Here is a 14,570-nt window from a genome sequence, read left to right as displayed (position 1 = left end):
TTTTACTCCTAATCTTTCTCCTACTCTTACTACTTGTAATACCGCTGCTACTTGTACTGCTGTCGCTACTGTTGCTTGCTCGAGTACTACTACTCCGGCAGCTTTTGCGAATACCGGTACCGCAATTCCCCTTCGCATCAAGCCCGAGTGAGTCGCTGAGCATTTTGACCTTTGTAAAGTGTCTCGGCTTTGTGATCCGTCCCTTCTATTGGCTCTCATTAGCTGAGCCATCCGCGCAAGTCGCTTTCATCTCCTCTCGGCTCCTTCCCGCAGTGGGCGAAGCCAGAAACCTGATCCCGATGGATCCCAACGGTTTATCGGACCCTTACGTTAAACTCAAGCTCATCCCCGACCCCAAGAACGAAACCAAACAGAAGACCAGGACCATCCGCTCATCCCTGAACCCGTGCTGGAACGAATCCTTCACCTTGTGAGTCGTCCGCCCATACACCTTTTTTTGTTTGTCCTCGGTAGGCAAACACAAATGTCAACATTTGAAAGACCTTGCCTGAGCCCCGCTGTCCGTATTGTCATGTACAAAAAGCTTTCCTCCTCTGTGTGTGTGCGCTCAGTAAGCTGAAAGTATCCGACAAAGACCGCCGTCTGTCCATCGAGGTGTGGGACTGGGACCGGACCACGAGGAACGACTTCATGGGCTCCATGTCGTTCGGAGTGTCCGAGCTGATGAAAGCTCACACGTGCGGATGGTCGGTTGACTGGCGTTTGGGCGCAGTTTAGCCGCTTCAAAATGAAACAGGGCCACGCTGCATTCGGTTAACAGTCGCTGCTTTACGAGGCCCTCAGAAAGTGACTTTGGGGGTCAATTTTCACATGTGTAACTGTGCGTCTGTCTCTCTAAGGTACAAGTTGCTGAACCAAGAGGAGGGCGAGTACTACAACGTGCCCATCCCGGAGGTGGATGACGTGGATTTGGAGCTCCGACAAAAGTTTGAGGTGAGGCTGGCCGGAGGGAGCTTGAGTTGCAGATTTACATACCGCGCAAATACTGATTTCAAAAGTGATTTCTCAAGTTCAAGTCAGAAAGTGAAAGCCATGAGACAGATTCTCCACAAACACGGGGATACATTTCATTGTTTTATCATTCTGAAGATTTTAGTTTACAGCGTGAGAGCAATGAGAACGTTAGGTGGTCATTGGCCTTCTGAAAAGGACTGTTTGACTTTCACTTTTTTCATTGAACAATTGGAATAAATGAACTTTTCTCTGACTTTCTAACTTATTGAGCTGTGCCGAGTAGTCGCTGACACTTAATGGGGTACACCGACACAAACTAAGAAGAGCTGCAACGACATCAAACCAAAATATTTTCAACAAGGTAGTGCAGTTGCAGCTGTGCAGTAATTGCCCCTCCCTCGGGGCTTCCACACCACCCCAGCAATGAGTCAAATCCGCCTTATAGAAATACACAAATATATATTGAGAGCAACAAAAAGATAAAAATACCGAACGATCCTTGTTTGCGGGAAACATTTTTTTTCCAAACTAACAAACTTAACTTATTGCACCATATTAGGCAACAATAATCATGGCCAAACAAAATAATGTGCTGCCATTTAGTGTCAGACAGAGGAATTACCATTTACAGAGAATTACAGAGGATATTGTGACCGTTGAGTGCGGATACCCGACAAGTCAGATTGTAAACTTTGCGAAGCTAAAGTACATCACCCACAAGTCACGTGTCGACACTGTTATTAAATTCATCTTCCTGTTTGCCAAGTGGAAATATTAGCCCGTCTCAACACACAGCCTCTTATTGTTTGGTTTTTTTTTGTTTCTTTTTCATAAGCCGGCCTCCTGCCTTTTGCCTCTCCTCAAAGGCTCGCACCTTTACGCGACGCAGCGCGGTTGCCGTGGAAACTAGCGCGAGATGCAGTCAAATGTGACAGCGTTGGTTTCCAGCCGTGCCTTTGACTCTCTGTCAATACCATCATTCATGTCAGAGCCTCGCTGGCTGTACTGTAAACAAAAACAACGACAACAACAACAACAACAACCCTGAACACGTCAGTAACTAACCAATGAGTTTCTTCTCTCCCCCGTAGGCCTGCCACTTTAATGTCCACTACCTCAAGGTAGCCACTCTGCCTGCTCCTCCTGTGTTTCTCTCTTTTTCACCCTCCCGACGTACTACTCCCGATTGTTTGTTTGTGTTTGTGCATCCACAAGTGAACATGATTCATGAACATGGCCCACCTGGCCAACACACATAGCGACTCCACTTTGTGTGTGCGCGTGCGTGCGTGCGTGTGCGCGCGCGCGCGTGCCTGTGTGTGCGCGCTTGGCTCCCTCTGAACTCCTTTCAGCAGCTCTCCGGTCTCTGTGAGCATGAATTGCGCACCGTGCCGTTGGACACGCTGCAAGCGACGACCAACAATAACTAGGACAGCAAAGCTATGATCAATACGCAAAATGTGCATCCTCAAAGCTCATGAGTCATATCTGAAATTAGAAGCAGGGCCTCTTTTTGATGCAACAAGAGCGACGATAGGAAAAAAAGCAAGAAAGAAAAAGTGATCTGCCATGATTGTTAGATTGTCGTTTTTTTCTGGGCTTGAAAGTGCACATTTAACGTCTAATATTTCGTTTTTGTGGGGTACTTACACCGCTCAATTTTCACCAGCGAAAAAACATTTTTAATCGATATGTTTATGTACTAACTCACGTCCTCTTTTGCTGCTCGACTCACTTGAACGAACATCCTGGCGTGCATGCTCAATCTGTCCACATGGTGGCAGTGTTCTATACTTTATGTATGTGTACAGCGCAGTGTAGTAGTACTGTACAAGACTGGGGGGGAGGGGGCGTGCTAGTGCTAGTTTAGTCGGACTCGCCGACGGACCGTCGTGTAAAATGAGAGGCGGACCGGCCTAAAAAAGGCAAATGACGGACGACGGAAGGGTACCCACGCTGCAGACGGATGACAAATAACGGACGCTCAATTTGTAGTCAAATGCCCAGCTCTGATGGTTATACAGCTCGCCAAACGAGCCATCACTCGGACAACTCTTTGGTCTAGAGTTGTGAGCAAACATTTTAGTCACTAGCGCTACTAGCGCCAGGGGATAGTGAGCAATTCTTTGCCAAGTGCTTTTTACCCAAGCTGGGCATTGCCATTCCTGGTGGAGTTGTAGTCCTAAAACAATGAGAACAACATGTTGTTGATTTTTATATTTCAAACCACATAATTTACTCATCTATTAAGGCTAACACAAAAGGTATTATGCCATAGATGGGCTAACTAAACCAGCAGCGATGTTGTGGTAGTTCTAACCCTTTTAGCAACCGTGATTTGAACATCAACATGTTTAGAGAGGCAAAATAACAATACTCACAGGAGTGTATTCTTTATCCTCGGCATTGAACGACTAATATTACTGCGACTGACTATGCCTCGTGTTGTGTAACTCTGTATTGTGCTGCCCCCTGGACCTGCGCATTCTCTTTGTTATCATTTTGATGTCACACGGAAGGAAAAGCACAATTGTCAAAGTGTTAAGATCAGTTAACAAGACGCGTTGCATCCATCAGAAGGCCAATTTCCCCCTGACAGCCACTCGGGTGTTTCTCCACAAGTCGTTGCCGACATCAGCGAGCACTTAATTGGCCTAACCAAGAGTGCGTGTAGCGTTGCTCAGATTGTTCCTTGTTTTTACGGTGGGAGGGTAATTGGCAACATAAGAGATTGTTGGCCTGGCAACAGCCGCTTGCATTTTATTTGGACGCTAGCAGGCAGCGAGTGAGGCCGCGAGGCAGGCTGGCAGGGTCTTAATTGCCTTCTTTCGCCGCCATCGTCGTTTTGAGAAATCCTTCCAGCCAGCCATTCAGCGGGGAGAGAAAATTGTCATCCCATCGCCGTAGAGGAAATGAGCACATCATTTGCAAAATGGGATAACCGCCATATTCACATTTTTATATTGCAATTCTATATATCCCTTGGTATTAAGGGCTATATAATACATTTGACTTCACTCGATATAGTACATGTATCGTTTGTTTCAATAAGTCTGTAATAGGAACATGGGTTTTATCGATTTGGTTGACTTTTAATGTCTAGTTACTTTCCACCCACCATGTGGAATCAAATCCGAATATTACACCTCAAAACGCGATCATTTCATTATGATGTAGTTGTACTGTTATGAGGAAAAAGTTGAAAACGAATGACAAAGTTTTCAAGTGTATGAGAAAAATGTGAATATAGTATGTACGGCCGGCAATACAGCTGTTACCACTATGTCAAATGTAAACATTTGACAAGAATGCACTCAAATGAATACCGCCCCCCAAAAGTTTGAATTTTAGAGAGAATAAAGTTATAATATTATGAGGGGGGGAAGTTGCATGGTTTCAATTGCACTTCCAACATAATGAGGGGGAAAAGTTGTACTTTTATGAGAATAAAGTTGAAGTATGACAAGAAGTCGTTTCTTTGAGCGAAGTCATAACGTTACAAACGCAAATTGTTGCGAGCCTTCACCTGTTAAGTTGAGGACTGTCTTCTTGGAATATTTCATATTTTGACATTGTGCCCTTGATGCTATAAAATGAAAAGCGCCATTTTATTTCATTAACCTCTCACCTTTGCACTGCAACCTTTGCTAACGCTGAGAATTCAGTAGGACTTTGGCTATTTTTAGTGGCTAAAACTTACTTGGGCATCGGTTATTTTGTTAGCATCGCGCGTTTGTCGATTTCCTACTCACTTCTCGTGGCCGTTTACTTTTGGTGCGACGGCCCCTGTAGAAAGCCGCTCGTCAGTGAAAATGCGGATCGTTCCGACGTTGATGACGAAAGGCGCTCTTGTCCGCGTGTGCTTTTTGAACGGCGCAGAAAGCCAAGCTGGGCCACGGCAAGAAAGTCATCACGCCCTCGGACCACCGGCGCTTCAGCCTGCCTTCGGGCAACGCCGAGCGTCTGCGCCTGAGCGACTTCAACTTCCTGGCGCTGCTGGGGAAAGGCAGCTTCGGCAAGGTGATGCTGGCCGAGATGAAGGCCACCGAGGAGCTGTACGCCATCAAGATCCTGAAGAAGGACGTGGTCATCCAGGACGACGACGTGGAGTGCACCATGGTGGAGAAGCGGGTGCTGGCGCAGAGGGACAAACCGCCGTTCCTCACGCAGCTGCACTCCTGCTTCCAGACCGTGGTGGGTCAAAAGTGGCACACTCGGCGACGACATGTAACTTAACATTCCAAGCACGGGTCCTGGACCTCTCAAAAAGTAGTACTGCCCAGGCGGGATCTTCTTTTCAACCCTCTAACAATCACCCCGGCACTACTTTTAGACGAGTTCTTAACTCCGGTGGAAAGTTCCTGCGGTGAAAATGTGCCAATACTCGTTCGGGGAACGATATGAGATGAAAGTATCCTGTCACTTAGTGGTCTACTTTGTGTTTAGGATCGACTCTACTTTGTGATGGAGTACATCAACGGCGGAGACCTCATGTATCATATCCAGCGGATGGGCAAGTTCAAGGAGCCGCAGGCTGTGTATGTTTTGTTTTCCTCTTCCTGTCACGCAAGACGATTTCGACGAGTCCTTGTTTGTTTACTATTCATTCTTCGCTTCCCCCCGCCGCAACAGGTTTTATGCAGCCGAGATCGCCGTCGGGCTATTTTTCCTGCACCGGAAGGGAATTATCTACAGGTGGCTGACACTTCACGCACACTGCCGCTTGTAAACAAGTTGTGAGATTGCAACCAGCACTGGTGGTTGTTTAAAGGTCTGCCTTGGCTGCCGTCACATTTTGTTGGATGTGGAGTGAGAACACCGGCGTGGCTTACATATACAGCTTACATCGACTGAAAATGCATCAAATACAACTTCGAACCGATGCATACGATTTGTTTTGTGTGTTTGATTGGCCATTGGGTGTTTTGTCTTTTGCGTGATACAAAAAGTAGCCTACCTGTCGTCCAAAGGTGCCCGCAGCTGCACGAGGATGTTGGCTGGCAGTTTTGCCGCCCTTGGCGCCCGTTAGCTAGCAAGCCGCTAGCTTGTGCACTCCACGCGATGTCCACTCCATTCAAAACGAAACAAAAATCCAGCCACGTCCACTCGATCCGCTTTCGATCACCGCTTTCATTAACTACTTGTTGGACTTTCCATATTGAGGGGCTCGAAAAAAAAAAAAAAAAAGGGCTACAACTCCAAGGATGACGCGTGTCGTTGTAACACACACACAAAAAACAAAAAGTTGAATTCTCTAATAACGTCATGCTAAATGAATTCAATCTCCATTCATTTCCAAATCAAACCACTCTACAACATGAACAAGGAAAATACCTCTCCCGTTCGCGCACACCTGACAGTCATTACTTGCAGCCAGGGGCGGAGCCAGAACGTGGCTCATGGGTGGGCCTGGAAAAATCAGGGTGGGCCTGAATATTTCCCTCACTGAGCACAATACTCCTATCCCGACACATCGTATATTCAAATAAAATGACAAAGTTCAGACCTTGCTTAGACAAACACAATTATGCCCTTCTTAATACCCTATGAAATAAAATGGAAAAAAAACACAACGAAACACCAATTCCAAAATAATTTCATAGTTTGCCAAAAATGTTAGTATATATATTTTTCATGAATCTCAGTGAGTGGGCAGTCTGTCAATCTGGGCGGGCCTGTGTACATCCAGGCCCACCCAAGGCTCCGCCCCTGCTTGCAGCTTTTTTTGGTTTTCTTTTGTTTTTTGCGGCCGAACAACGGAAGCCCACCCAAAGAGGAAAACAAACCATATTGTAATATGGCTCCGATAAGGCAAGAAATGCAAGATTTCAAAGCAAATAAATATGAGATTTACACAGCACTCCATAATTATTGAAATTCATTTTTTGTCGAAATAAAATGGGGCCAAAATTTAAAAACAACAAAATGTCAAATCCAAGCTATAATTCAAGTGCATTTATTCACTGGGGAAAGATGTCATTCTTTTCCATCCCAAAAACATGGCCTGCAGGTCATGAGTGATTTGAAGCCAAGTTTCAGCATTTGTGTGCACCAACTTTGTGACGTGTGCCCGCGTTGAAGGGACCTGAAGCTGGACAACGTGATGCTGGACTCGGAGGGCCACATCAAGATCGCCGACTTCGGCATGTGCAAGGAGAACATGTATGAAGGCATGTCCACGCGCACCTTCTGCGGCACGCCCGACTACATCGCACCAGAGGTGAGGCGCTCATGGTGAGGAAACGCTCGCCAACAACTTTCTGCGCTGGCGCCTTCAGATGGAAAATGATCTTCCCCAGCAAAGCAAGACAACATGTTTTCAACATGTTTCTAAGAATGAAAATAGCCCTTGATAATAATTGTCCTTTCTGAAAATTTGAAAATTGCTCCTTCTGGCGTGCACGTCTTGGCCACATGGAGGCAGTGTAATAACACATGGAGACTGCCACGATTGCGCAACAATCCAATTCCGTTGTCATATTAGTTGTTCTTTGCGGAGTATAAAGAATACATGCTTGTGAGTATTGTTATATTGTCTATCTACAAGTGTTGCTCCACAGTTTAAGTTCCAATACAAACCCTTTGAAAGGGTTAGAATACCCCCACACTGATGCTAATCATTAGCCCACCAATGTCCCTTGTGTGTTAGCATTAAGCTAGTGAAGCCAAAGTGTGTTTTAAATTCACAATGAGTAATTCTTCCCGTTTTGTGGTGAGGTTGACACATTCATCAACTTGGAGTGGCAATGAAACCGTTTTTTGGAAGAACGTTTGCTACTCCATGCCCTCGCTTTCAGTCATTGAAGGCCAAACGCCTTACCTTGAATAAACCTTCCTTTTCTTACTCTCCGTCTGCAGTGTAGTAAATAAATGCCTGGGCCACTATGTGAGGAATGACCGCCTGGTGTTGTAACTTCCTTTTGCCTTTGACGACAATGGCTTATGTGAGTCGCGCGTGGCCGTCTATTTTTGTACTTTTCTGTGTAATTGTAAATTGAGGGAGCAGCACAAATTGATCCCTTCCTCTTTTTTCTTGCTAAGCGCAGCTGCAATTTTGTTTGGTATTGCGGCGCGAGTGCGTGTGTGGGAGTGACACGCGCGACCGTAAATTGGAGGGTGGGAGAAAGCGTCTTTGTTGCAGCCTCTGTGAGTTGCTGGCAGTTGTTAATGGGGAGGCTGATTTGGTGGATTTGGTTGACGTGATTTTTTTTGTCCTTTCATTGTACACTCAACTCACCCTCTTGTGTTCTTTTTAACGGCCAGTCTTCTTTTCTCTGTCAGATTATAGCCTACCAGCCATATGGGAAGTCAGTGGACTGGTGGGCATATGGAGTCCTGCTGTATGAGATGCTGGCAGGACAGGTAACCGCCCGCTGTTGATGCCAAAACATCTGAATGTTAAAAGGCGCGCGTGATTAGGAAACCGCCCCGTTACGATGTGTCTTTTAGGAATACTTTCTTCCATAGTATGACATTCCCAACAGTTGTTTTTTTTTTTTTTTTTTCCAGTGGCTCACTTTAGAATAACACACATTTGCTCAAAGCCACGTTAGGACACCGTTGATGTTTGCTCTGAACAGTGACGTTAGCATCAATGCTAAAGCTAACACAGATTGAGGAGATGTCCTAGCCCAAAGTCGGTGAACATTGCCATCAGGATTTCTTGCATTTTTTTTCCCCCTTACCCAAGCGCTTGACATTGAAATGACTGGACGTAGTGCTACTCTTTGCATTTGTTCCACTGCAGCCGCCGTTTGACGGCGAGGACGAGGACGAGCTCTTCCAGTCCATCATGGAGCACAACGTGTCCTACCCCAAGTCCATGTCCAAAGAAGCCGTGTCCATCTGCAAAGGCGTACGTGCACTGACGCATCCCATTGCAACTCTTACAATCAGCAATAGCGCACTTCATTTTTTCACTCCTCCCGCCCTATTTTCAAGCCATAATTATTTTGGGGTGGTATCTGACAGTAGTATACAGGCAAGTCCAAAACACGCGTTTGTTGATGATATTCACAGTCGACATGTTTCCATTCAAATCAACTACGTGGGAGCTTGTGACATGGGAGATAACGTCCGGCCCTCTTTCCTAGTTTGCTTGACATCTAATGCGTCGTTGGTTTTTACGGCAGCTGATGACCAAACACCCTTCGAAGCGCCTGGGCTGCGCGCCGGAGGGCGAGCGGGACCTGAGGGAGCAGGCCTTCTTCCGGCGCATCGACTGGGAACGACTGGCCAACAGGGAGATACAACCGCCGTTCAAACCCAAAGTGGTAGGCTTGCTCCTGCATCTTCACATTGACTTGCCCCAAAGCAACATGGAGAAAATCCACTTGGCCGTCACAATATCAAATGATAACCTAACAAACATTATAACATAATATGAAATAACAGTCCAAGTGTTATTTTGGTTTGTTGATTTCGTGGGAAATGGCACAAGAAATTTGCAAAGGATAGCAAAACATGCCTTTTGTCCTTTACACAACAACTTTCATGCAAAAAATGATGCTTTGTTTTCCCCACTTTGGACATGATTGCTTATTTGTGGGGGGGGGGGAGAATTCACACAATCTCACAACTTGTTTGTGTGCATTTCGCCACTCAACTCCTTGTTGGGGAAGAGCAAGTGGGGCAAAAAGTTGTGAAAACTTCCAACATTTGGCCACAAACCGCCAGTGCGGTTGGACTCAGCTGGAAAGGCTCAAGTACCTTTTTTAGTGCATTCAACACCGGCAACTTTTTGTGCGCCGGTAACGCCGCGCGTGTATTTTGTTTTTTAGTGCGGCAAGGGAGCAGAAAACTTTGACAAGTTCTTCACGCGTACGCAGCCCATGCTGACCCCGCCGGACCAGATGATGATCGCCAACATCGACCAGAGCGAGTTTGCCGGCTTCTCCTACATCAACCCGCAGTTCATCCACCCGTCGCTGCACAGCGTCGTATGAGCTCCGGACCACCTCCGACCGGCCAATCCCAATCCCCCCCCCCCCCCCCCCCCCAAAAAAAAAACAACCCACAACCGTCTGACATAAACCTTCGTCCGCAAAGTTGAGACATCTAGGTATTACTTCTGTGTGCTGTGTGCAGATGTGACTGAGGAGCACACCTGGGGGGTGGAACGTGCTGCGTTGACCCCCACCCCCCCCCCCCCCTTCCCGAATCTGCAGACTTTCTCCTTGTGCTTTCCGCCCCTCGCCCTCCTTTCTCCTGTAACAAGCTGCAATGCACGACCGAACAGCCAATGTCTACTTTCTGAATTTCGAAAACAAGAGCGCGAGTACGTGCACACCGGTGCCAAAGTACGAGCGCTTGAATATTCGAGCCAGTCGCAGTTTGTGTTCATTGAGTCGAAAAGAGCAGACTGCTGATTTTGAGTTCTTTTTGTAGACGACACCGCGTCCTGTGGCGGGCGGCAGCGTTCTCCATTTCCCAGACGCACAAAGCCGTTGCATGCTTACGTTACGACTGTGTGCCAGCGTTAGGATTCCGTGCTGCTCCGTGTCAAGTTGAGCTCGACAAAACTGTCGTACGTTTCATTCCACCACAGGTTTCTTGTGCTTGTTGTACAAAGTACGTCCGCCCTCCCCGTTGAACACTTTTGTAAATATGTTTGTTTCCGCGTACAAAGTGGTTTTATACAAGATCTGAATCTGCTTTTTTGGAAGATTTCTATGTTTCGACGACCGCCCCGAGCCCCTCCCCCAACCTTTCCGCCGCCATCCCCAAGGTGAGATTTGGCTTTGCAGTCAACTCTACTTTTTTTTTTTTTTTTTTTTTTTTACACAAAGTAACACCTTAAAGAAGTATCAACAATCCTGACCAACACGGTAGCGTTGTAGGCCTGAGTGTTCAGCAAAAAACACGTCCTAAAAAGTGTATTTAGTACACTGATGCCTTGAGATACGAGGGACCGAAGTTTTCAAGATACGAGCCGACGTTCAGACAATTTATGAGGGCCCGAGCAGCTTATTATTAATTATGATTATCATTAACATTATTATTATTATTATTATTATTATTAAATCAACCACATGATTTTGCTTTTAAGTCTGCTAGCTTAATGCTAACGCATGATGTGAAATGCCATAGACAAGCCAACGATTAGCATCTATGCGGCGCTATTACAGTGCTTTCAGGAATGGATTTTTTTTAACACAAACTGTGACACAACACACGGTGACAGACAATATTCACAGGCTTGTATTGTTGATCTTTGGCAAAAAACAGCAACTATAAATGCACATTACTGAGTAAAGCTCATTCATTTGAATGCACAACTGTATTCTACTGCCGCCTTGTGGCCAAGCTATGCACTCCACAAGGAGACGCAATGAATTCATATATTTATTGTATTTTCTTCTAATCTATTGTATCATGTTATTACTGTGTGTTTTTATAAAGTACAATAGTTTCCCTGTTCAAAAGGGTTTGAGAGGCTGGAACTGATTCATGTCATCTCCATTCATTCCAATGAGGAATGATGATTGAAGATACAAGTGTTTTGAGTTATGAGCATGGTCACGCGACGAACTGAACTCGTATCTCAAGGCATCTCAAAGCGCAGTAAAAACTGAACTGAAGTCAACGAACCGTTCGGAAGTGTACTTTGTCGGTGATTTTTTCTTTTTTTTGGGCGCGCCACTAGAGGGAGCCCACGTACCGCGGCCAGTTGGAGAATCACTTGCCCCGTGTTGTTTAACCGCGACAAGCATGGAGGACCTCTTTCGGGTGTGTGCATGCGCTCGAGCCGAGCCGAGCCGAGCCGAGCCGAGCCGAGGCGAGGCGTGTTCTAAGCATGAACAAGAACCTCTGCATGATCAACAGTAATCCCTCCAACACGGAAGGAGCATGCCGTTGCGTTTTCCCTTTTCTGTCCGGATCGTGCGCCTTCATTATCTGCACCGTCTTGCTGTCGTGTAGCCCTAAAAAAAAAAAGAAGAATTTTTTTAAAAATCCAAACTTCGCTTCTGTTGGCTTTTGGTGCCAAAAAGGAGTCGTCTCGCTTCCGCTAAATTCTGTCATGTCGAGTAATTTAGTCTACGTAAATTCAACGGCTGCCAAATTTCACCTGAATTCTCTGGCGTCCGATATTTGCAGCTGTCAGGTGGCGCAAAATGAGGGTATTGACATGTCTCACATTGAGAATCTGTCTGGGAGCAACTCTGATGCCGTCACATCATCAAACGTGGAGCTCTTGCCTGGCGAAGGGACCCGGAACATTTGTGGCAAATCAACGGAAACATGTCATCCGCTCATTTTATTTTGTTTTGTTTCATTTTTGTTCGGCCCTAAGCGGCGACTGCTGAGAGGTCCCCATTGTTTCTGTGGAATTATTATCATCATAATGATGATAATGATTCACATTTTTGAGGGTCTAAAAATGGACCAAAAAACTCATCAAATTTTGCACACACATTTGGCCTGGTGAAAAGGTTTTCATAAATGAATATATCTTTTTTTCAAGATTGTTTTATTTAATTTGACTTTTTTATTACTTTACTTTTTTATTTTATGATGTTTTTGTTTAATTTGATTGATTTATTTGTATTTTAATTTGAGATATATTTTATTTTCATGTATTTTATTTGCGATTTATGCTCATGTTTTTTTATTTTGAAGTTTTGTTGTATTTTGTTATGTTTGCTGGCAAGCAGGCCCGGGCTTAAAGCAGCTTTGCTAAGCTCCTGCTCACCTGTGACAGCTAGAAAGGTGATTATATTTGACTTGATTTTGTTCGATGTTATATCACTCATCCTGCTCAGAGCAAAGCTGGAGCCACTCATTTATGTTTACTACACAACTTCAGTTGAATTTAGTTATCAACATAAATCATTTTATTTCAAAAGAATAATGCGAATTGACTGCATGGGGATTCAAACAGACTACTGTACGCAAGTGTTAGTCTAAGAAAGCAAACTTGTAAATGATAAAAATGTTATTTCTGGCTGCAGTTTATTTGCGACCGTCACTTGACCAGCAAAAAAACATGCACGTCTACCACCACAGACATGTTTAAATTCAACATCTTGAAGCTTCTAAATGGATTTGAAACACTTCAGTTCCTAAGTTACAGACTTGCACACGTGCAAGTAAATCCCCGTTAGTTGCCATGAGTCCCCGCGAGTTCCCAACTTTTGCATTTTAAGACGCCACAAGAGGCTCCAGTCAGAAGCGCGGCCGTGTTTGTTGTTTGCCTCTCGCTGGTCCACCCGACTCGTCTTGTTGTTCCTCTGTTCCGTTCTCTGTGCTATGGCGGATACTGTGTATGAATAAAGGATGACAAATATGCACCAGTGCGCGTCAGTGTGGCGCTGACTTATTTCTTTCAAGGTGTGTTTGTACAAAACTAGGATTGGCCGTTACCCCAGCTGCAATTTTAGGGTTGGGTGAGGTGCCTACAGACCTTTCGAAGGTTTTCTTTTTTTATTGTAATTGTCTAGTTTTAATAGGAGTATATTTTATGGGACAATCGAGAGCATTATGCTGTATGTATGACATTGCTTTGTTTTGTTTTGTTTTGTTTCATTGTCTTTGAAATGAATATCCTTAAATAGAAAAGAAAAATCACTCCTGTTACTCAAATGAGAAAGAAGTCTCAGTCAAGGTGACTTGAAAAAATGAAGTTGGGAAAAAATGGAAGTTGAATGAAAAATGAATTTGCCTGTGTTTCGAGTCCACGGGCCGTAGAGGGCGCCGTCTCCGCACTTATGTCAGCGACGGTTCCTCTAGCTGGAGGGCCACAACTTGAGACTTACAAAAAGAGAAGAACAAACATGTAGCAAATCTGTGTCTCTGTTAAAGGTGTTACTTCATGGAAAAAATATGAAACAGAATTGCAAAGGTGTGGATCATTCGGTGTGTTCAAAAAGAGGTTCAAAAAGGACTTAGCATTACAAAAATAATAGAAATCAGGTCAGCTATGCTCAGCTAAGACATCTAGAAATGATGTCAATCTTTTTTTCCATGTTTCTCTTTGTGGTGTCTTTATGTGTTCAATCACATCAATCAATCAATCAATCAATCAATCAATCCATCAATCCATCAAATCAATCCATGGCCTTCGAGTTGTGTCGCCTTACTCGACTTCCTGTCTGCTGTCTGTCCTGTCACGTCAAAGCGTCTCGGAAGTCGGAACGATTTCAATTTGAAGTGTGGCACGTTCGACAGCGAGTAAGACGCGAAAGTTGACGCCGCGGCAGCTCCTCGCGATTCGCGCACATGACGGCACTCATAATTTATTCATGAGAGCTCATTACAGATGCAAATATGTAGGTCAAAAAAAAAACAAAAAAAAAATCAACACATCTGCTGCAACTGCAAGCTTGCTTTATGGAAGATACACGTGAACGTGACCCACACAAAAGTCAACACGCGGGGCAGGAGAACAAGAACATAATAATCATAATAACAATAATAAAATAATTATCATCGTAATAAGCCCTGAATCGAAAGGCTTCGCATTTGAACTTACAATCACATAGAAAACTACCGACTTTATCATTTTTGACATCTTCATCCATGATATTAGCATCATCATCATCATCAAATACATCATTATAATTATTAGCATAAATGTCACACATCAAGCACCAATT

The 14,570-nt window shown here is 44.8% G+C and overlaps 1 protein-coding gene across 2 annotated transcripts in view; it reads left to right on the top strand.

Annotated features, from left to right (window-relative positions):
• prkcab (protein kinase C, alpha, b) overlaps positions 1–13,271 on the top strand; it is a 63,496-nt gene extending 50,225 nt beyond the window's left edge. The window contains exons 6-17 of one of the 2 annotated variants that reach the window (XM_086055450.1): positions 274–430; positions 573–707; positions 861–954; positions 2,067–2,096; positions 4,855–5,169; positions 5,422–5,513; positions 5,608–5,670; positions 7,057–7,195; positions 8,257–8,337; positions 8,723–8,830; positions 9,108–9,248; positions 9,756–13,271. In XM_086055450.1, the coding sequence (XP_085911576.1) occupies positions 274–430; positions 573–707; positions 861–954; positions 2,067–2,096; positions 4,855–5,169; positions 5,422–5,513; positions 5,608–5,670; positions 7,057–7,195; positions 8,257–8,337; positions 8,723–8,830; positions 9,108–9,248; positions 9,756–9,920 (1,520 nt within the window). In that variant the 3' untranslated portion in view covers positions 9,921–13,271. The remainder of the gene's footprint in view (positions 1–273; positions 431–572; positions 708–860; positions 955–2,066; positions 2,097–4,854; positions 5,170–5,421; positions 5,514–5,607; positions 5,671–7,056; positions 7,196–8,256; positions 8,338–8,722; positions 8,831–9,107; positions 9,249–9,755) is intronic. The other variant, XM_086055451.1, reaches the window with a different exon arrangement.
• Positions 13,272–14,570: the final 1,299 nt, after the last annotated feature.

This window comes from Filicampus tigris, chromosome 16 (assembly GCF_054856515.1).
Source record: "Filicampus tigris isolate MCC_2025a chromosome 16, RoL_Ftig_1.0, whole genome shotgun sequence".
NCBI lineage: Eukaryota > Metazoa > Chordata > Actinopteri > Syngnathiformes > Syngnathidae > Filicampus > Filicampus tigris.
Note: the sequence above shows the minus strand (reverse complement) of the source record. Positions and strands in the feature narration are given on the sequence as shown.